Raw genomic sequence first — 21,601 nt, 5'->3', positions numbered from 1 at the left:
GGCGTGGGCCGTCAGCTGTAGCTCCAACTGGACCCCTAGCCTGGGAACCTCCTCATGCCGAGGATGTGGCCCTAAAAAAAAAAAAAAAAAAAAAAAAAAAAGGCTTACCATGGTGCAGTGAGTTAAGAATCCAACTGCAACTACTCAGGTTTCTGCAGAGATGAAGGTTTGATGCCTGCTTGATGTAGTGCATTAAAGGATCCAAAGCTGAGGCTCAGATTCAATCCCTGGCCCAGAAGCTTCCATGTGTTATGGGTGCAGCCATAAAAAAAATAAAGATAAATTTTTAAAAAACCACTCTCTCTCTTCCGTTTGAATTACTTTTAGATCCTTTGTCAAAAATTAATTAGGCATATTAATGTGGCTCTATTTCTGGGTTTCCTGTTCTATTCCCTTGATCTCTGCGTGCCCTTCCACCGGCTACCTGATTAATTCAGCCACACAGGTGACTCCCCCGCACAACAAATGTTTAATGTAATATATTTTATGTTTGAGAATCTTTTATTGTCACTTTTGCATTTTTCCTCAACAAAGAAATTATTCATAAGTTGCAAATAAATTTCTCTTTATTTTTCGTAATAAAAGACTTCAAGTGCAAAAACAGTTGTTTTTTTTTTCTGGTTTGAGCTTTCATTATAATTACTGTTACCAGCCAATTAAATATAAATATACTGCAAATTTTGATGTAAAAATTCTTAAATAAGTAAATAAATAAATTAATTAAAATTCTCAAATACAAGAAGAAAATTTTTAAAAAGACATGGGTGAGATTGTTCTTCTTCTATTAGTTCACTTTTCCTTCTTTTTCTTTTTTTTTGGCCAAGCATGATGTTCCCAGGCCAGTGATCAAACCTGAGCCACAGCTGTGACAACACAAGATCCTTAACAACCGTTAGGCCACTGGGGACTCTTAGTTCATGTTTTTTTTACACCGACTTTTTTTTTTTTTTTTTTTTTTTTTTTGTCTTTTTGTCTTTTTAGGGATGCACCTGTGGCATATGGAAGTTCCCAGGCTAGGAGTCAAATCGGAGCTACAGCTGCCAGCCTACACCACAGCCACAGCAACATGGGATCCAAGCCACGTCTGCAACCTGCACCACAGCTCACGGCAACACCAGATCCTTAACCCACTGAGCAAAGCCAAGGATCGAACCTGCAACCTCATGGTTACTAGTCGGGTTCATTAACCACTGAGCCACGACGGCAACTCCTCCTTACACTGTTTTTTTATTGCCAAATGAGACTCAGTATCAATTCTATCGCTACTTCTTATTTTCATAACGAAGTGGTGAGAAACCTTTTCCACATAAATGGAGGTTTTATGAGAGCAATTATTTCTCTTACAAAAATAAATGTGATCTATCATCAAAATATATTTCATGATCTACTGTTAATTGACAAACAATTCAATTAGGTCTTTGAATTCTGTGAGCAAAAAAAATGGGAAACTATCTGAGTTGCAAAAGGAGCTGTTATCCAGTCATTCCTTGAGCTCGTGTTACTTATTCATTCACTATCTCCACGCAGACACCAACGTTTTCAATTGCCCTTTGTGGGGCAGCCTGGTGGCTTTCACATCCAGGGACATTCGTAAGACCCCAGATGGATGAGAAGAGGGCCTGTCTTTTTTAATAGCGGGAGAAGGGCAACCGTGAAAGAGAAGGTGGCGAAGCAGCCCCTGCATCTCCATCACAGGCAGGTTCTCAGCCAGGACACCGCCAGGAAGTGCACGGGGAACGTAAGGAGCTGAGACGGGCTCCCCGAAACCATCCCCGCCCCATACTCCTTGAAAAGTGCATCCCATCTAAAGATAAAAGCGAATGTGCCTCTGCAGCCCACAGTAGCGGGACAAGCCCAGGGACTATACAGAAGTGGGCACTCCATGCTCTTTGATGAGGAAAAGTGAGACAGCGAAATGACAAGCACCAAAATAGCAATGCGATACACCAAAGGAAGGCTCCACTTGAAAGCTAGGAATCAGGCTGAAGCAAATTAAGTTGTTGCTTAAAGCATAATAATTAAGGCCTTTAAATTCACCTAACCATTCTGCCATCACAGACTAAAAAGGCTTGTTTATCCCTTCTCCGTCCTAGGGGAATAAATTATTGCATGAGTCTTTCTGTTTCACCAAAGTGCTATTTAAAAGCTGATGAAATGTTTAGGCAATTCATTACATTCATATAAAAATCCTTTACAGGACAGAAGTATGATCAGAACCAGAAGGTGGGGTGTGGGCAACACTGACGGCCCTCTGAGGGTAACGCCAAGTTCAACAACACACAAATTCTATGACAGCAGAGATCTGTCAGAGTCCCTGCTGCAAACTTACAAACCTAGTTCTTCCCTGACACACAGCAGGTGATATCCCTGCTAACTACAGAAATCAGGTGCAAAACAGATGCCAATTTTAAGACTCTAATCTTCGAGTAGTTTTCTCTTTTACTAAAATAAACTGCTGCTCCTTGGAGTTCCTGTTGTGGCTCAGCACCTTATGAATCTGACTAGAATCCATCAGGATGTGGGTTCAATCCCTGGCCTCACTCAGTGGGTTAAGGCTCCAGTGTTGTCATGTAGGTCACAGACACGGCTTGGATCCCAAGTTGCTGTGGCTGTGGTGTAGGCAGGCAGCTGCAGCTCTGATTCATATGCCGCAGTGGCAGCCCTAAAAATATAAAATAGAATAGAATAGAATAAAATCAAATAATAAAATATTGCTCCTATACAAGATTTTCTGGAAAAAAAAATGCCATTATATCTTTATCTCTCTGAAGTTATTTACTCCAATTTTCTTGCCTTATTTTATTGAAATAATTTGTTAATTATGCAATACTTAAACAGACACTGCAGCCATGAAGATAAACAGGGTTGGTAAATATTGAAGAGATAATTAAAATTCACATCAAGACTTATGGTTTAAGATGACAGCTTGAGGATATGTGTTTACTACTTAAAGCTTGCAAAAAAACATTCAAAGAATGGAAGCAAGAGAAGCAATGCAACTCTAATATCAAAGGGAAAGATTCCTCAAAAAAGTAAAAATAGAGCTGCCATGTGATCCAGCAATCCAGTCATGGGCATATATCCAGATAAAACTATAATTCGAAAAGATACATGTGGCCCTTTGTTCATAGCAGCACTATTTACCATAGCCAAGACGTGGAAACCACCCAAAGATCCATCGACAGATGAGTGCATGTAGATGTGTGTGTGTGTGTGTGTGTACAATGGAATACTACTCGGCTATTAAAAAAGAATGAAATAATGCCATTTGCAGCAACATGGATGGACCTAGAGATTCTCATACTAATTGAAGTAAGTCAGAGAGAGAAAGATAAATACCATATGACGTCACTTATATGTGGAGTCTGAAATACCACACAAATGAACATATCTACAAAAGAGAAACAGATTCACAAATACAGAGAATAGAATCGTGGTTGCCTCGGTGGAGGGGAGCTTGGGGAAGGAAGGATTGGGAGTTTGAGACCAGCAAATGCAAACTATTATACACAGAATGGATAAACAACAAGGTCCCACCGTAGAGCACAGGGAACTATGTTCAGGATACTGTGATAAACCACGATGGAAACAAACATGAAAAAGAACAGGCACATGTATAACTGAATCACTCTGCTGTACAGGAGAAATGAGCACGACGCTGTGAATCAACTATATTCAATAAAAAAAAATTTAAAGGAAAAAGGAAAAGGAAATAGGGGGTTCACCAGTGGATGAAAGGTCCAACAAATTTCTAGAATTCACAAAGCAGATGGAGTTGTGTTGATGGATCAGACAGGCAAAGAAAGTCACGGCCCCAAACACTCCCCAAGGCAACCTAAGGGAGCTGGAAGCAAACCGCTTGTTGGAAGCTAGAAGGAGCCTGGAGAGCCACTCTGCCCCCGACACCTGACGGCTCCGGGCTCTGAGCCAGAGGCACGAGGGAGGGCAGGATCGAGAAGCGGGCTGAAGACAGTGGGGATAATTGAAGGTCTGTACCTGGAACTGCACTGGTTGGCACCTCCATCTGCTTCCCCCACCCCCACGCAGCTCACAGGCAGCCTTGGCATTAACCCTCAGTTGAAACCCCAGATGGCTGAAGGAACCAGCGACCTGGGGAAAGCAAAGGCTTCTGGTGCTGGTTCAGTCCAGCCAGGGTACAGCTCTCCTCGGACATGGGGCCCCCAGGGCCTGAGCACAGGCTCACCCCAGAGCCAGCAGGCCAGCCAACACATCCCTCCAACACAGAGGGCACAGTCAGCCATCCACTCAGGGGACAGGTCTGGGAGGGGGGAAGAGACCGGCTTCTTAAAGCAGAGGAAATCCATACCAGTCTCCAGTCCTTCTTTCTAAAATATGAATAGACAACCAGGGCACATGGGGAAATCTAACAGCATGAAAAAGAAGAGCTGGGGGGGAACAAATACAATTAAGGGACATAAGAAAATGAAATTTTTTAAAAAACTACTATAATCAAAAATTCCAGAGGGTCCTGCATGGAAGAGGGAAGGTGTTGCATGAAATAGAAGTAGGAAACCATACACCAAAAACAGAACAAAGAACTTGAAAGAGCTTTTTTAAATTAAAATGTCAGAATTTAAAGAATCATTAGAAAAGAAAAAAAAAAAAAACACAGATGAGCTGGGAAATAAAATTGAGAAACAGAATGAAAGTATATAGATAAAAAGATGGAAATAATAGAGAAACTATAAGAGATACAAAGAGCCAATCCAAGAGGTACAATATTTGACTAATAAGAGCCCCTCAAAAGAGGAACAGGGGAGTTCCCGCTGTGGTGGCATCTCTGCAGCGCCAGGATGCAGGTTCGATCCCTGACCCCACACAGTGGGTTAAAAGCATCTGGCGTTGCCACACCCGCGGCCTTGGTTGCAAGTGTGGCTTGGATCTGATCCCTGGCCCAGGAAAGCCAGGCCATGGGGGCAGCCAAAAAAAAAAAAAAAAAAAAAAAAAGACAGGGAAAAACTAGTAAATAAGAGAATTTCCCAGAGCTGGAGAAAGACCAAGCCTTAAGATTAAAAGCGCTCAGTGAGTGCTCAGTTATAAGTAACTGAAAAAAGACCTACATCCACACATTTCCACCACAAATATAAAAAGGAGACCCTGAACAGGAAAAACAGGTCCCCCACAGAGGACTGATAACCAAACTGGCTTCTTGTCAGCAACAGAGGATGTGAGAAGACAATGGAACTACGGCTTCACACTTAATCTGCGGCTTCACGCTTTCTAAAGAAAACTCAGCCCAGAATTCTATGCCCAACCTCTCTACAAACAAAGGTACAATAAAAGCAGTGTTACACATGACTCAGAAAGTTTACTTCCCACACATCCTTTCGAAAGAACTTATTTCAGGATTCACCCCAGTAAAATTGTGCCATAAATCAGGACAGTGGAACACAGGCTTCCGAGAACAGTGATGCCAGCAAGAAGAGTGGAAGGAATTCCTTGGAAGACGGCTGAGCAGTTGCCTAGAAAAGCACTTGGTCATGAGGTGGGGGATTCGACAGAACAGAAAATATAACTCAGAATATGGGAAAAGGGAGGCTATGATAAAGGCATATCAGGCGGAAAAAAAAAAAAGCAATTAGAAAAGCCCTGAAAATTAAAAAGGAAAAAGACAAATGTCACAACACAGCTATATTTCAAAGCAGGAGCAAGCTTACATGTTTCTAACTATAAAGAATTGGAATAAGAGAAAAAGGGGACCTAGTTGTTATTGATCTGACAGTTTTGAGAGCCAAGGGCTCATGACCCTGGCCCTGGAGAGAAAAAAAAATGTAATCCTAGCACACGAATTGGCTCGGCACTAAATATAGAATGATACTGCAGAGGGCACTAAAAATAGAGGCCCTTTATCTTGGGTCAGAATTAACTGTGATATGATTGCTCTCAAGACATATTTCGGGACCCTCCTAGAAATCCTGGCCAAAAGTTTCACTCTCCTTCTATTTTCTACAGATGCGGCACCAAGCGACAGCCAGTTCCTACCTGCAGTGTTCTCCCTGCAGGCGAAAGCTGTTCTCATTACTCCAGCGGTCTAGGACTTTGGAATGAGCTCAGGTCACTCGGATTTGAGGGGCAGAAACATCTCTCCTCCGGAGCACCACCAGGCGACCCTTCTCAAAAAGGCAGCATACTGATGGCTCGGGGAGAACAGGGCTCAGAGAGCTCGCATCATAGCTGCTACTTCACTGCAGAGCCCAAAGCCTCGGCTTGGCGTTCTTCGTCTTTGGCAGGAATGCAAAAAGGCAAAGCAGCAAGATTTCTAAGCAAAAAGAAACTTTTCATGGGCAAGGTGCAAATATCACATGTTCTCTTCCCTATCGGCAGAAATACAGTCTAGCTGCTGGGACGGGACAAATCCTTGCAGTCATTTGCTTAATAACAAGCGGCGTTTATCCTGGTCTGTTAATTCTACCCAGTTTCCTGACAAGGAGAAAAGAACTTCATGCTGCAGTCAGTGGATAGCAAGTGCATAAGGGAGATTTCCCTCCATGGAAGGATTAACTAGTCATAATAATGTAACACTATTTATAGTTTTCACCTTTTAGATTCAACTTATTGGGAGATGTGGTTGTCGTAATAGGACAAAATATAAAAGTAGTCAGCTTTGACAATGTGTCACTGACAGAAACTGGGAAAAACAGATCAAAAAAAGAACATGCTCTAATGCCCCCTCTTAAAAGGAGGGGGTAGACAGACTGTCAAAAGTGGATGAAATGAGGAGTTCCCGTCGTGGCGCAGTGGTTAACGAATCCGACTAGGAACCATGAGGTGGCGGGTTCGGTCCCTGCCCTTGTTCAGTGGGTTAAGGATCCGGCGTTGCCGTGAGCTGTGGTGTAGGTTGCAGACGCGGCTTGGATCCAGTGTTGCTGTGGCTGTGGCGTAGGCCGGTGGCTACAGCTCCGATTAGACCCCTAGCCTGGGAACCTCCATAAACTGCGGGTGCAGCCCTAAAAAGACACACACACAAAAAAACAACATGGATGAAATGAGAAAAGAGTTGTGATTATCTAAAACTACTAAAGGAAGCAGAAGAAGTAAAATTAGACACTGGAAGAGAACACGATGATTCAATGTAGAGCTCGTGTAAGAAAGTTAAATACTCCTTTTTAAAAGTGGAAGATAATATGAGAAAAAGAATATATATGTATGACTGGGTCACTGTGCTCTACAGTAGAAATTGGCACAACATCACAAATCAACTATACTTTAAAAACAAAAAAATAACTTTTAAAAAATGAAAGTGGAAAGTCAACAGATATCTGAAGTGATAAATCAAGAACCAAAGTCTATTATTTAGAGCAGTGGCTTCAAAGCTTTTTTTAATAGTACAACCTCTCCGGACTGTATTTTAGAGCACACATCCCTAACATTTGTACATCTGCAAATGTAAATATATAAAGGGCGCTAGACTTCAAGAGCTCAGAGCCTGGGGCACAAAAGAGGTACACCAACAGTGTGTCAGGTGGCAGGGGAGGAATTGCCCAGAGGTCACTTCCTCTTTGAGGTGAAACCTAACGGACAAGCAGAAAACTGAGAACAAATCAGGAGAAGAGGGATGCAGAGAAATGGAGGAAGGGAACTCTGGGACAAAGAGGAAGAGGCGGAGTAGCTATGCTGACATGTGAGACAGAGCATGGCCTGCTGGGAACCTGAAGTCTTCCTGGACGGCTAGAGCAAACCGTGCCTGAGATGCCACAGGGGAATGAATCAGCAAGACAGAGGGGAGCAGGAAGGAAGGGCCGGGCCATGCTCAGAACTCTGCACTGTCTCCTGAGGGCAAGGGGGAGCCCCTGAAGGATCTCACTGGACGGCAGGGAGAGCCTGGCACTTTGGGAAGACTGCTCTGGAAGTAACGTGGAGAATGGATCTGAACGGGGTACATGAGGCAGCAAGGCCCTCCTGGAGGCAGTTACAGTGGGCCTGAGACGAAAGGGGAGACTCATGGTACCAGCTGGAGACAAATGGCCAACAGGTAGAGGAAAAGGTGATCGCTATCATGACTCATCGGGGGATGCAAATCAAAATCACAACGAGACGGCACCTCACACTTGTTAGAAAGGTTATCATCCAAAGGACAAGAGACAACTCCACCGGCAAGGATATGGTAGGAGGGTGAACTGGTGCAGCCACTGTGGAAGACAGCATGGAGGTTCTGCAAAAATTAGAAAACAAAACTACCATTTGATCGAGCATTCCTGTCTCTGGGTATATGGCCAAACAAAATGAAAATAGGATCTCAAAGACATCGCTACACTCCCAGGTTCACTGAAGCAGTATTCACAGCAGCCAAGACGTGAAACAACCAAAGTGTCCAAAGTGTCTATCAGAGGATGAATGGATAAAGAAAACATGGTCCATGTATACAATGGAATATTATACAGCCATGAGAAAGGAGAGAATTCTGCCATTTGCAACAAAATAGGTGGACCTTGAGGGCATTACGCTAAACAAAATAAACCAGACAGAAAAAGACAAATTCTGCATAGTATCATTTATATGTGGCATCTAAAAATGTCTTACAAAGTCAAATTCATACAAACAGAGAGTAGAAAAATGGCTACCAGAGGCTAGAAGGTTAGGGAAATAGGGAGAGGCTAATAAAAGGGTACACCCTTAGAGTATAAGATGAATAAGGTCTGAGGATCTAATGTAAAGCCTGGTCACTATAGCTGATAACATGGTATATTTTTTAAAAAGAGGAGTTCCCGCTGTGGCACAACAGGATTGGGGGCATCACTGGAGCACTGGGATACAGGTTCGAACCCCAGCCTGGCACAGTGGGTTAAGGATCCCGAGTTGCACACCTACAGCGTCGGCTCTGATCCCTGCTGTGGGAACTCCATACGCCGCAGGGCAGCTGAAAAAGAAAAAAAAAAGTAAGATTACTTCTTTTGAAAAGGGAGAGATGATGCAATCTAAAGTTATGTAGGAGAGGCACCAGTGAAATTGCTGAGGGACTAAACACGGGGTTAGGAAAGAGGCAGCGACTAGAAGAACTGGGGTATATTTCTCTCTTGAGTAACTAGAGAATGACTAACTCGAATAGGAAAAGAAACAATTTGGAAGCAGACTTTAGCTTTGGACATCTGACTATGAAGTGCTATCTAGAGGTAGGTATCAGATAAGCAGCTAGAAATGTACATCTGAAGTTGGGGCGGGGAGGTTTGGCCCGGGGACACGGAGTTGAGACCCACTAGTTCCTGGGTTGTAGTGGAAGCCATGTGAAGAGATGCACTTGCCAAGGAGACTGCACAAAATGCGAGGCAGGGAAGGCTGGGGTCCCAGGGAGAGCAGGGAGCAATGAGGCGACGAGGGAGCAAAGAGCAGTAGCTGACATGACAGATCTTGGGGTCCTGATGAAATGGGGGAAGGTGGGGAGCCCGAGAGGGTTGGCAGATTGGAAGAAATGGGAGTTGGCAAAGGCCTCAATTATGGTGACAAGGACGAAGACGGTATGACGGTGGTGGTGGTTACAGAAAGAGTAAGTATGTGCTTAGTGTGAGCTTTTGGAGTTCAGCATCTTGGAGTGATTACAGAATATTTTTTAATAGATTTAAAAATATGTGTACTATACCGCAGCATGCTGCACATCCCGAGGACCGTATGCTCAGGATACAGGACAAGACTAGGGTGACACACAGGCTTTTGGGACGAGTTTAGTTGCACTGGATCAGGTGTGATTGAAAATCTTATAAGATGGCGCATTAAAACCAAGCACTGTCTTCTGTAAGGGGTAAAGAACAACAATGTTAATCATAAACAGAAACAGGTAACACTGGGAGTTCCCTTCGTGGCTCAGCAGTTAATGAACCCAACTAGGATCCATGAAGCTTCGGGTTCAATCTCTGGCCTCCATCAGTGGGTTAAGGATCTGGTGTTGCCCTGAGCTGTGGTGTAGGTCGCAGACGGGGCTCAGATCCCGCATTGCTGTGACTGTGGTGTAGGCCGGCAGCTGTAGCTCTGATTCGACCCCAGGCCTGGGAACTTCCATGTGCCTCGGGTGAGGCCCTAAAGACAAACAAACAAAAACAAAGAAACAAAAAAAGTAACATTAAAGAACCTGTTCATAAAGTGATACTTTCCCATTTTTACTTTAGTTTGTGTTAAGAATACAAAAGATTTAAGAATAGAATCTATTGTAAAAACAAGTATCCCCACATGTGGTTGCTCAGCAGCTATTTATTTGAATATTTTTTCCTTTAATAAATATCCAAGATTCCTCTCATAGTAACAGCTGGAATGATAACTACAATAACTCCTATAAAATCTTCTCTATGGCAACATCTTTAAACCAATAGTAATGGAGAAAAAAACAAAACATTTTAGGAAGTGATCGATTTTTTCTAACTGCCGGAATTCAGTTGTAGGCTTTCTGTGCAGATTCCTACCCCTTGGTTTTTTTTTTTTTTTTTTTTTTTTTTTTTTTGGTCTTTTTGCTATTTCTTTGGGCCGCTCCCGCGGCACATGGAGGTTCCCAGGCTAGGGGTTGAATCGGAGCTGTAGCCACCGGCCTACGCCAGAGCCACAGCAACGCGGGATCCGAGCCGCGTCTGCAACCTACACCACAGCTCACGGCAACGCCGGATCCTTAACCCACTGAGCAAGGGCAAGGACCGAACCCGCAACCTCATGGTTCCTAGTCGGATTCGTTAACCACTGCGCCACGACGGGAACTCCCCCCTTGGTTATTTAATCACACTGATCTAGCCACTGCTGTGAAAAGACCTGGCAGCTGGAATTGAGGGTGCTGCTCAGGTTGACTTTAAGGTAGAGACAGGATCCTAGATTTTCCGGGTGGATCCAGTGAACCCTTAAAAGCACAGGAAGGAGTCAGAGAGGCTAGGCAGAGAAAGGTAGAAAGGGCTGAGACAGAGGAAGAAATCAGAGAGCTTGGCACCGGGAAGGACTCCACCCACTGTCACTGGCTTTGAAGATGCAACACAGGCAGCCTCTGGACGCTGAGAACAGCCCCAGCAACAGCTAGCAAGGAACTGCAGACCTCAGCCCTACCACAGCATGGAACAGAAATCTGAGAACAACCCGGTAGAGCCTGGAAGTCAATCCACTCGCAGAGCTCCAGAAAGAGTCAGTTCATTCGCAGAGCTCCAGAAAGAGAGTCAACCCCAGGGATACGCTCATGTTCCACCTTGTGAAACCCAGAGAGAAGAGCCAGCTGCTGGGACGTCTCACCTACAGAAATGCTAGATAAGGGTACAAATAAACCAGGGTTACGCCGCTAAATCTGTGGCAGTTTGTTACAGGACCAGTGAAAAACTAGCACGCTCTCTTTCATCACTGAGTTCAAACACGCTCTCTCAAATCTCATTTTCATAACCGTCAAGGTAGCTGTGGACAGAGTTCATTCATTTATATAGTCAGACGCAGTTATTATAAAGCCCGTCTAATTTATTTCTCCCCCACTTTTATTTTGGCAATGTTTATAGAAAACGTACACCCATACTAATCAACTGCCAACATCGTCCTACCCTTGTTTGTGCTCTCTCTCCAAACATGCTGAAATCCCCCCCTTTCCCTCTTGCTCTCTGTCAGTGGTTCTCAGCTGGGAATAATTTGCCTCTCAGAGGACATGTGGCAGGGTCGGAGAGATTTCTGATTGTCACCACCAGGCGGGGAGGGGGGTGCTACTGGCATCTGGTGGGCAGAGGCCCCAGATGCTGCTCAAAGTCCTACCATACCCAGCCCAACATCACAAGGAATTGCTCGGCTCCCAATGTCAGCAGCGCCCAGGGTGACCGTGCTCTTTGTGTATGTATATCAAACCTATCTTCCTGAGCTATTTAAACGTAAATCACACGCAGGATGAGACTTTTTTACCCTAAATACTTCAGTTTATATCTTCTCAAAATAAGGACACTTCCCTATATGACATAATTGAATACTGATACAATAATATTATTCAATATATAAGGATCTGGCAGTGCCATGAGCTGTGGTGTAGGTCGCAGACGAGGCTTGGGTGTGGTGTGGCTGTGGCTGTGGTGTAGGCTGGCAGCTGTAGCTCTGATGAGACCCCTAGCCTGGGACCCTCCATATGCCGTGGAAGAATATAAAAAGACCAAAAAATAAATAAATAAATGATAAAATCCAGGAATCAGTCAAGGGTTCAGAGGCTAGCACGTTGTTAAACACTTCAAGTTTAAAATAAATAAGTTCTAATTTTCAGGCAATGAGGGGTCAAGAAGTAAAACATGGGGTCCCGGCTGCGGGAGCTATGAGTCTGTGACTCCAACACTAGGTATGTCTAAAACAGAGGTAGTGATTAATTCAGAGCGTTGTTCATATGCTACAAATCTCTCTTACAATAATGACCTCAAACTTGATTGCACTGTTCTTGGGAAAGAAAGGGGAACTCTGTTGCCAATAATCCATAAGCCTGTTGAATAAGCATCTTTCTGAAACAATAAGTAAAGAAGACACTTTTTCCAAAGAAGACGTACACATGGCCAAGTAGGGAGTTCTCTGGTGGCTCAGTGGGTTAAAGATCCTGCATTCTCACTGCTGTCGCTTGAGCTGCTGTTGTGGTGAGGGTTCAATCCCTGGCCAGGGAACTTCAACTTGCCATAGATGTGGCAAAAAAAAAAAAAAAAGGCTAACAAGCACATGAAAAGAGGCTCAACATCACGAATCATCAGGGAAATGCAATTTCCATCCACAATGAGATACCACCTCTCATCCCTTGTGATGGCCACTAAAAACAATAACAACACAGAAAATAATAAGTGCTAGTAAGGATGTGGAAAAATCGAGCCCTTGTGCATTGTTAGTGGGAATATGTTAGGGTGTAGCCACAAGAGAAAACAGTACACTGTGCAACTGTACAAAAAAAAAATAAAAACAGAATTACCCTATGATGTCGCCATCTGACTTCTGGGTATACATACAGAACAGGTGAAAGCAGGAGCTCAAGGAGATACTAGCCCTCCCATGTTCACTGCAGCACCATTCACAACAGCCAAGAGGCAGACGCAACCTAAATGTCCTTCAGCTGATGACTGGGTCAAGACAAAGCGGCATACGCGCACGGTGGAATATTACCCAACCTTTGAAAAGACAGAACTCCTGCCATCCACTACCACATGGATGCATTTTTAGGATATGACACTAAGTGAAATTAGCCAGGCACAAAAAAACAAACACTGAATGAGCCTTATCTAAAGAAGACAAACTCAAAGAAACAGAAAGTAGAATGTAGTTACCAGGCTGGTGAGGAAGAGAAAATGGGGAGTCGTTATTCAGCAGGTATAGAGTTTCAGTTTTGCAAGATGAAAAAGTTCTACAGATCTGTGCCAATGTGCACATATTAACACTACCGTACTGTATACTTAAAAACGGCTACAATGGTAAGTTTTAAGCTATGTGTTTTTGGCCACAATAAGAAAAAAAAAAAAAAAAAAAAAAAAGGAATAAACCCCTTAACTACAACGGCATGATGGCACCTAAAAAAGAAAATTATTTAATTTCATGAAATAGCAAAAAAATCCTACTTATTTCTAAAGAAAACGCATCCACTAATATTTTGGGTTTTTTAAACATGTTGCTTGTACAGTATCCTGGTCTTTGTAAACTCATGTACTTTGGAGATGAGGAAGTTTTAAAGGAAAATTATTTACAAAATATTTGAATCTCTAGAAATAGGTACGTTAAACATGTGAAACAGTTCTCTCTCTTTTTTTTTTTTTGTCAGTTTAGACCCATCGCACCCATGGCATACGGAGGTTCCCAGGCCAGGAGTCTAATAGCTGCAGCTGCCGGCCTACGCCAGAGCCACAGCAACACCAGATCCGAGCTGGGTCTGTGACCTACACCACAGCTCATGGCAACGCCAGATCCTTAACCCACTGAGTGGGGCCAGGGATCTAATGGATGCTTGTCAGGTTCATTTCCACTGAGCCACAATGGGAATTCCAAAGCAGTTATCTTTTCAGTCAATGTGATAAGACGGTATTTACAGAATGCTCTAAGTATTGTTTTAAGAGCACCTTTAAAAAATGAAAACGTTTAAATGTTTTCTGCTAAAATGCTAACTGTCCAAAAAAGAAAACTTCTATAGACAATAAAAAACAACACGAGAATACATTAAGATGAAAACGGGGGCAACTGGGAGGATGACAAGTGTGCAGGCTACAGTCTGAAAGCATCGTGCGGATGAAATCTGCCTGAGAATTCACCTTTCGAGTTTCTAACACAGGCAGAAAAGCAATAATGGTAATATCAAATAGCATTTAAATTCTATGCTTGAACTTAAAACATTATGGGCTACGTACGCTCCCTGTACACTCACTGGTCTCATAGTTCCTTTCAGGCAAAGGCAAATGTTTAGTTCTGAACAGCCTATATAAGGGAGCTGATGAGAACCACACCACCCATAGTCCTTCTTCCCTTGGGGACTAGGGAACAACCACCTGATCCAATTATCCTTAGATTTAAAATAATCCTGGGAGCTGAAAATGACCAAGAAGTCATATTACTCTTACCACAGTCATCACTGTCACTCTTACCAGCTTATCGGTATCAGTAACCCTATCTGGTGCTAAATCCCACAAAATACCCACATGAGGTCATAAAGAACCAGACTATCAGGGGTTCCCGTCATGGCGCAGTGGAAACGAATCTGACTAGGAACCATGAGGTTGCAGGTTGGATCCACTGACCTTGCTCAGTGGGTTAAGGATCCGGCATTGCCGTGAACTGTGGTGTAGGTCGCAGATGTGGCTTGGATCTGTGGCTGTGGCTGTGGCATAGGACAGTGGCTACATCTCTGATTCGACCCCTAGCCTGGGAACCTCCATATGCTGCAGGTGCAGCCCCAAAAGGACAAAAGACAAAAAAAAAAAAAAAAAAAACCAAACTCTCCCCAGCAGCCACAACTGAAAAATAGTACTACTATAACTCAGAGTCGGGTATCAGAAATGTGAAAGAAATGCCAACACCCTGATTAGAGCATGCCACCTATCCATTCATTCATGACAGCCTTACATATTGAAACTATTAGATAGTCATTTTTAAGAGGATGCCTTAGGAAACTGAAAACTTTCGTGACTTAAATGACTTGCAAACCCTGAGACGGACCCAAGAATCTTGGACTTTGAATTCCATTAGAATCGCACCAGCTTTTTATATGCAACATGCACGCAGGCAGGATGACTGGAATGGAAAGTGTGTCTAATCTAAGTACAGAGAATTAACTTAAATTGTCTTAACTTTCATTCTTCCAGGACTTAATGACAGTGAGAAGGAAGAAGGTATTATGAAGTAAAACCAACGAATTATAGGGCTGGAACGAAATCCCACAAAATGCCCACATGCTGTGTTATCAGTCCCACTCAGACGATGAGTAAACCCTAAACAAAGTGGATCCTAATTTGCAGAAAACACACTGCTAAAAACGGACAAACGCAGGTGTCATTCTGGGTCACCATACCCAGCAGGCCACAAGGAATAGCATCATAACGGGGTGTGGAAGGAAAACACTGCCTTAAAAGTGGTCCAAACTGGTTAACACACACACAGATTCTGATCTCAGAGGCAGGATTCTACTCTGTTCAATGTGCCACAACATTTAGCCTGTGCAGGGAGTACTACTTCCCAGGTAAGCCTCCAACAAAAGAGCTAGAAAGGCTCAAAACGCTAAGTTAGTGTGCTCTGGGAATGATGCCCCGCCACAAGCCACTTGTTGCTCAGGTAGATGCTTGATGCTGACCTACTTCAGGCAGGTCACAAGCCCTCCTGGCTCACAGAGAGGCGGCCAGGCAACCAGTGTGCCTGCTCCAGTCCCCTGCACTGGAAAAAGCTGGCCCTGGTGAGTCTACAGTGAGAGGCAGAGGAAAAGACCACGCCGATGAGATAAACTCAATTCCTCTTTTCTTCCCACAACTTTATTGAGATATAATTCACACACCATACAAGTTATTCATTTTAAGTATACAATTCAGAGTCATGCACAGCATAAATTGGAGACCATTTCCGTTACCCCCAAAAGAAACCTCGTATCAGTCCCCCCCCAACCCTCCCGGCCCTGGGCAACAACGAAGCCCTTTTCTGCCGTTATAGATTTGCCTATTCGGGACACTTCATAGAAATGGAACCACAGAAGAAGTGAGCAGTTGTGGGTGGCTTCCACAATATATTTAATGTTTTCAAGGTTCATCCATGTTATAGCATGTATCAAGTCTTCATTCTTCTTTATTGTTGAATAATATTCTACTCTATGGGTACACCACACCACTTCTTCACAAGCAGTAGAATCTCTTTTGCTATATAAACAAAACTATAAATAGCAATTAAGTCCCCACAGTAGTCCATAAATGCCTACTTAAGCCACACTATAGCTGAAAACATATCATTAATTGCATAATATACAGTTCTCTAGAAGCCTGATCAATTTTCACAGTGATATCTGGATTAAAGAAAATACTGGGAATGAAGCTTCTTTATAATTAAGGCAATTGCTTAAATCTCTTCCCCTGCAAACTGCAATAAGAAGAGGAACTTGTCAGGCCTGAACACCTTGGGACATAACAGCTTTTTGACTCCACCCACTTGAAGACAAACGGCAAAACTGCAAGCACACAAAGCTGGTCTCAGCAGCTTTCCTTCTCTTGATGGGCCCTTCACCTCTTCCCCATCTTTGAAATGCAAGTCCTTCCCGACCCTTCGGCCCTCCCCCTTCCCCTAAATAAAACAAGATCTTTTATATCTGCTGACTAATTACAGCCTCACATTGTTACAATATTATATTTACACAACATGTTACTAAATCAGACGTTTTCTAAGACATTCTCCCAAAACCTGAAAATGAGAATTAGCTTCCCGCCAAAGAACTTTTGGTAGGAACAAGCTGGTAAGGGCAGAGTTTTTTGTTTCATTTTTACTAAGAAACCCTCTCAAATCACAGTAAAATGGAGTTCCCCAGTGGCCTAGCAGGTGAAGAATCACGTGTTGTCACTGCTGTGGCTGCAGTTACTGCTGTGGCACAGGTTCAATCCCTGGTCCAGGAAATTCCACATGCTGTGGGCACAGCGGAAAAAAAAAAAAAAAAAAAAAGACATAGTAAACCCACCCTACGGCAAATCAAATTTAGTCCTCAGAGGGTAATGCATATCTAGGAGGAGGGTGACAAAAAAATAAGGAATTGCTATTAATTTTGTTCGGTGTAATAACGGTATTATGCCTAAAAATATCCTTCTCTCTTAGAAATGCATACTGAAGTATTTGGTTGAAATGTTGTGATATCTGAGATTTGCTTTAAACTAGTTTAGTTGGAAGGAGGATACGGGGCAGGGGAGATGAAACGAAATACTGCTAATTGCTGAGGACAAGTGATGGGCACGTGACAGTTCATTATTCTTTTCTGCTTTATGTGTAAAGATGTCTAGAGTCAAATACTTTCAAAAAGAGAGAAATTCTTCTCTTCCTCTCAGTCTTTGGTTCCTTCACTTCTCTTCAGAGCCCCTACTGTTGTCCCTGCATATTTCTCAGATTATCTGATTGACGTCTTCCTGACTATAAACTCCATGAAGCCCACAGAGGTGTCTGCTTAGCTCCTGCAGGATCCCCACCACCTCACGGAGGTCCTGGCACGTGAGAGGCCTCCAAGAAATATTTATTAATTAAGCAAATGATGGAGTCAATAAAAGAAGTCATAGCAAGCACTCAGATCAATAAATGCTCAATAAATAAAGAGGGGGATGGTAGAAAGCCCGAAACCTCTGGTTGCAGCAAGCTAGCACATTCAGCTGGGTGTATTCGCCATTTACGTTCACATGCTCTTCTACCAAAATGTGGTAAAGGTGTCACGAAATAGACTTAATTTCACCTGAGCTGGTCTTCATTATGTTCACGCGATCACTGGGCTAAGAAACGATCGTCTCCACTTGAGGATGTGAAAACCATGGAACCAAATAGTTACAAAATTCGTTCAAGGTCCTAATGAAGCAGATGCACAAATGAACAAAACTCAGTTCCGTGTTCCTGCCTCACGCTGTGCCCAAAGGAAGACAATTTTATTCTCAGGAAAAAAGAAAATAATAACAATTAAAAAGGAGTACTTATATACTACTTCAACTTTAAGTCGCTGAGAAACTGAGTAGCTAGCTGTACAATAGTTGAAAATATTTTGACTTCGCCCAAACCAATTTCAAGGTTGAAGTACCCAGGAGTAGAGGAAGCATTAAAGACAAAAGCGAGGCATTTAGGCAACAGAACAGCGGCAGGCAGGACGTGTGAGAAATCTGAAGGCCTTTTTAAAAAGCTGGTTAAGTTGAAACCGTATGCTGAGGGACAGCTAACAAGAACATTCATAAAGAGGATAAATACTAAAGCCAAGACAATGTTCAAACACCAGTTCCGCGAGTTCCCAAGTTTTAGATGTAGTCATCTTAAATGCAATACTGTAAGCAATAAAATTTCCGTTTAATCATTACTTTATAATGTAGAAATAGCCTACTACAATATCACTATACCCCCAAATCCTTTCGAAACGCTTAAAATCTGAGTTTAATTTGGTAATCAATAACGATACGCACATTCAGGAAGGCAGAAATACCAACTGTTTATCATTAACAGAAGCATGACTACTTGTAAAACTAATCTTAACGCAGCCAATCTGAACGCTTGTGTGCTATAATGCCAAAAAATGTCCCAACCACATCTGTGAAGACCATCCAGAACCAAATGAATCAGTCTAAAATAAAGTCTACCACAAAATCTAAAAAAAATAAAAACAGCGAGTTAAAAAAAAAAAAAAACCATGTTAAAGCTCTCAATACACTTATTTGGAGTATAGAGTCTGGAGAGATTCCCCCCCCCCCCACATAAAGGGTTACAAAGACGGATCTGACCTGGGTTGAATTCCAGACGGGTTGGCTCGATTGTTACTGAAGGCACAATTCCTACCGGTGGAACTGCTGCTAAGAGCATTAAGTGTTACTCCTATACTCTGCACGTCATGGGCTGTCAAATCGTGCCTCCAATTTGCAGTAGCTGGCACATTGCAGCGTACTGATTCACACACGCAATTTCCAACCAAAAATGTAATATTTACTGGCCCCATGACGGCTTCTTCTCAACTTTTAAAATAATTTATAAAACCACCAGCTGAGCATGAATTTCCATCCCCAAGTAATCTATCAATACCTTTACGCCTCAATGTAAACTGTAAAGAAATACTGTCCTCTGAATGCAGGCAGCGCTGCTGACCCACTCACTGGGTCATTGCATTGATTTGTGGCTGTTTTTCCACTGGGGTGATGGATGTGCGCTCAGCTACTCTCGGTGTCTGCTAGGTCCCCCTGGTGACCAAAAGTACATGAAGGCAGTAGTAGGGTTCGAAGACAGGCTGGCAGCGGAACAGAGGGTGGAACGGGAAATCATGAAAAATTAACACGCGAACAGTACACATGACATGACTGAGAATTACGCTAGCATTGTTGGGGTATTTGAGATGGGCACCAGACACTGTCCCCTTCCTCCTCAAAAGCAAAGCCCCCACATCCACCCGCCTCGCTCGGGCTTCCGAGCCCTGCCTCCCGTTCAAATCACGGGGATGATGGAAAGACTGAACCAAGGGGTTCAGCCCGAGGCACATGGCGCTCCTCCAGGGTTTGGGGAGACACCGATGTGACAAACTGCCATAATTTTCTGGAAGAGGGAGGAATGACACACCACCTCTGCCACCACCTCCTGAAGACTCAGGACAGCGTCGACCACAGCCGACCCGCGGGGGCCCACCGGGAAGGGGTGGGGGGGAGAGCAGCGGACCGGGGGGGAGGACGGCGGCACGGACGGCCGAGCCGCGAACGCCAGGGGCGGAGGGTCGCACCCGGGTCACGTCCCGGGGCTCTCGGGGGGGCGAGGGGCGCGAGCGCGAGCCCGGGCCCCCGGGACGCGGGGGGCGCGGGCAGCGGCGCGGGCTCGGGGGCTGCGGCGCCCGGCGGCAGGGGAGGGCGCGCCGCCAGGTGCCGGACGGCAGGGGGCAGCGGGGTTCGGGCGGGCGCCGACCCAGGGAGGAGGAGGGAGGCGGGCGGTCCCGCGCGGCGGGCTCGCCGCCGGCCTACCTGGAGGTAGCGGGGTTTCCTGAGCCAGGCCCCCGGACAGAGACTCCTCGCCATGGTAATCACACATCGCCCCGCCGCGCCGCAGTCAGAGGCGGACCCGAGCGCGGGCGCCCGGCTCCCCGCCTTCCCGGCTCCCCGCCCCCAGCCGGGCCGGGCCCGCCCCCTCCTCCGCCCCCGCCGCGGCGCGCGCCGCGCTCCCCCCCGGCCCCGCTGCGCGGACGGCGGCGGGCGGCCCGAGGCCCAGCCTCCTGCTCTGCTCGCCCGGCCGCCGCGGCTGTCAGACCGCTGCCGCCGGCCCTGCCGTAAAGGGGAGTCCCGCCTCGCCTCGGCCGACACAAATCCGACTGCGCCTCGCGCTTAAAGGGGAGGCGTGCGGAGGAAGGAGGGGGCGCCGCGGAAGCCGGGGTGTCGCACGCTCCGCGCGGAGAGGGCCGGGCCGGCCGAGGGCGTGCGCCGCGCGGCCGGAGCGCCCGGCGCTGAGCCCGCGCGGACCTGGAGGCTGCTCCCGGCTCTCCGCTGCCCCGCTGCCCCGCCAGGCAGGTCAGACGCTCCCTGTGGACTCTGCTCCTTCAGCCGGGCCGTGTCTGGGCGGGTTGCACGGAAATTCGAGGAGAGCCTGGGGCGCCTTCCCCGGGGCCCGGCTTTTCCTCCCTCGCGCACGGTGGCCGGTGCGACCGCGGCAGGAGGTGTCTGCCGCAGCCCGAGCCGCGAACCCGCGCATCCCCGGAGCGAACGCCGACCCGGCTCCCCTCTGCTGAACGCAGTGTGCCCTCTAAATCCGGTTCTCCTCCGACCGCCTGAAACTTTTTGTTTCCAAGTACTTTTTTTAAAAAGGTCTGACCTTTTCGATTTGTTTTGTTTTCAGTCAGCTTCAGAGTTTCCCTGACCCCACCCAGGAACATTGATTCAAAAGGAAAAAAAAATTGAATTAAATACAGTCTTGAAAACAGGAGCTCTGGGACGTGGCATATAGCCTCTCAATTAAGACCGCATAACGCAGGGTGTGGTGTCTTTCTTTTGACGGCCAAGTCCAAATAAGGGAAAAAAGAGCCACCCTAGTGGGAGAACAGCTGGAGATCTAGCGACTTGGAATGGAGGAAGATGCGGTTTTGCGTCTTTTTACCTCCCACACCACCTTCTCACGTGGTGCCAATAAAGTTTAGGTGGCCATTCGGAATTCATTTAAAACTCACTCAAAAAAAAAAAAAAGAAAAAAAAAACAAGAGAGAGAGAGAGAGAGTTCCTCCTCTTGGCTCAGTGGCAATGAACCTGACTAGCATCCATGAGGTCGCAGGTTCAATTCCTGGCCTCCCTCAGTGGGTTAAGATCCAGCGCTGCTGTGAGCTGTGGTGTAGGTTGCAGAGGCGGCTTGGATCTAGCGTTGCTGTTGGCTGTGGTGTAGGCCGGCAGCTGTAGTAGTTCTGATTAGCCCCCTAGCCTGGGAACCTCCCTATGCCCAGGGTGCGGCCCTAAAAAGACAAAAGAAAAATAAAACTTATTCTGGC

At 45.3% G+C, this 21,601-nt stretch overlaps 1 protein-coding gene across 5 annotated transcripts in view; it reads right to left on the bottom strand.

Annotated features, from left to right (window-relative positions):
• DIPK1A (divergent protein kinase domain 1A) overlaps window positions 1-21,079 on the bottom strand; it is a 129,334-nt gene extending 108,255 nt beyond the window's left edge. Inside the window, exon 1 of one of the 5 annotated variants that reach the window (XM_021090226.2) lies at window positions 20,938-21,079. Coding sequence is in view for 2 of the 5 variants with exons in the window: in XM_021090223.2 (XP_020945882.1) it covers window positions 20,097-20,150 (54 nt within the window). In the remaining 3 variants the exon portion in view is untranslated. Of the gene's footprint in view, window positions 1-108; window positions 240-18,881; window positions 18,984-20,096; window positions 20,184-20,588; window positions 20,751-20,937 lie in introns of those variants that run through there. The other 4 variants (XM_085024037.1, XM_021090223.2, XM_021090225.2 and 1 more) reach the window with 4 other exon arrangements.
• Between the last annotated feature and the right edge of the window lie 522 nt (window positions 21,080-21,601).

This window comes from Sus scrofa, chromosome 4 (assembly GCF_054392235.1).
Source record: "Sus scrofa isolate SSC_HxYL_T2T_F1_AM1 chromosome 4, Sscrofa_HxYL_maternal_Yorkshire_Landrace_v2.0, whole genome shotgun sequence".
NCBI classification, from domain to species: domain Eukaryota; kingdom Metazoa; phylum Chordata; class Mammalia; order Artiodactyla; family Suidae; genus Sus; species Sus scrofa.
This window is presented reverse-complemented; position numbering and strand designations above follow the sequence as displayed.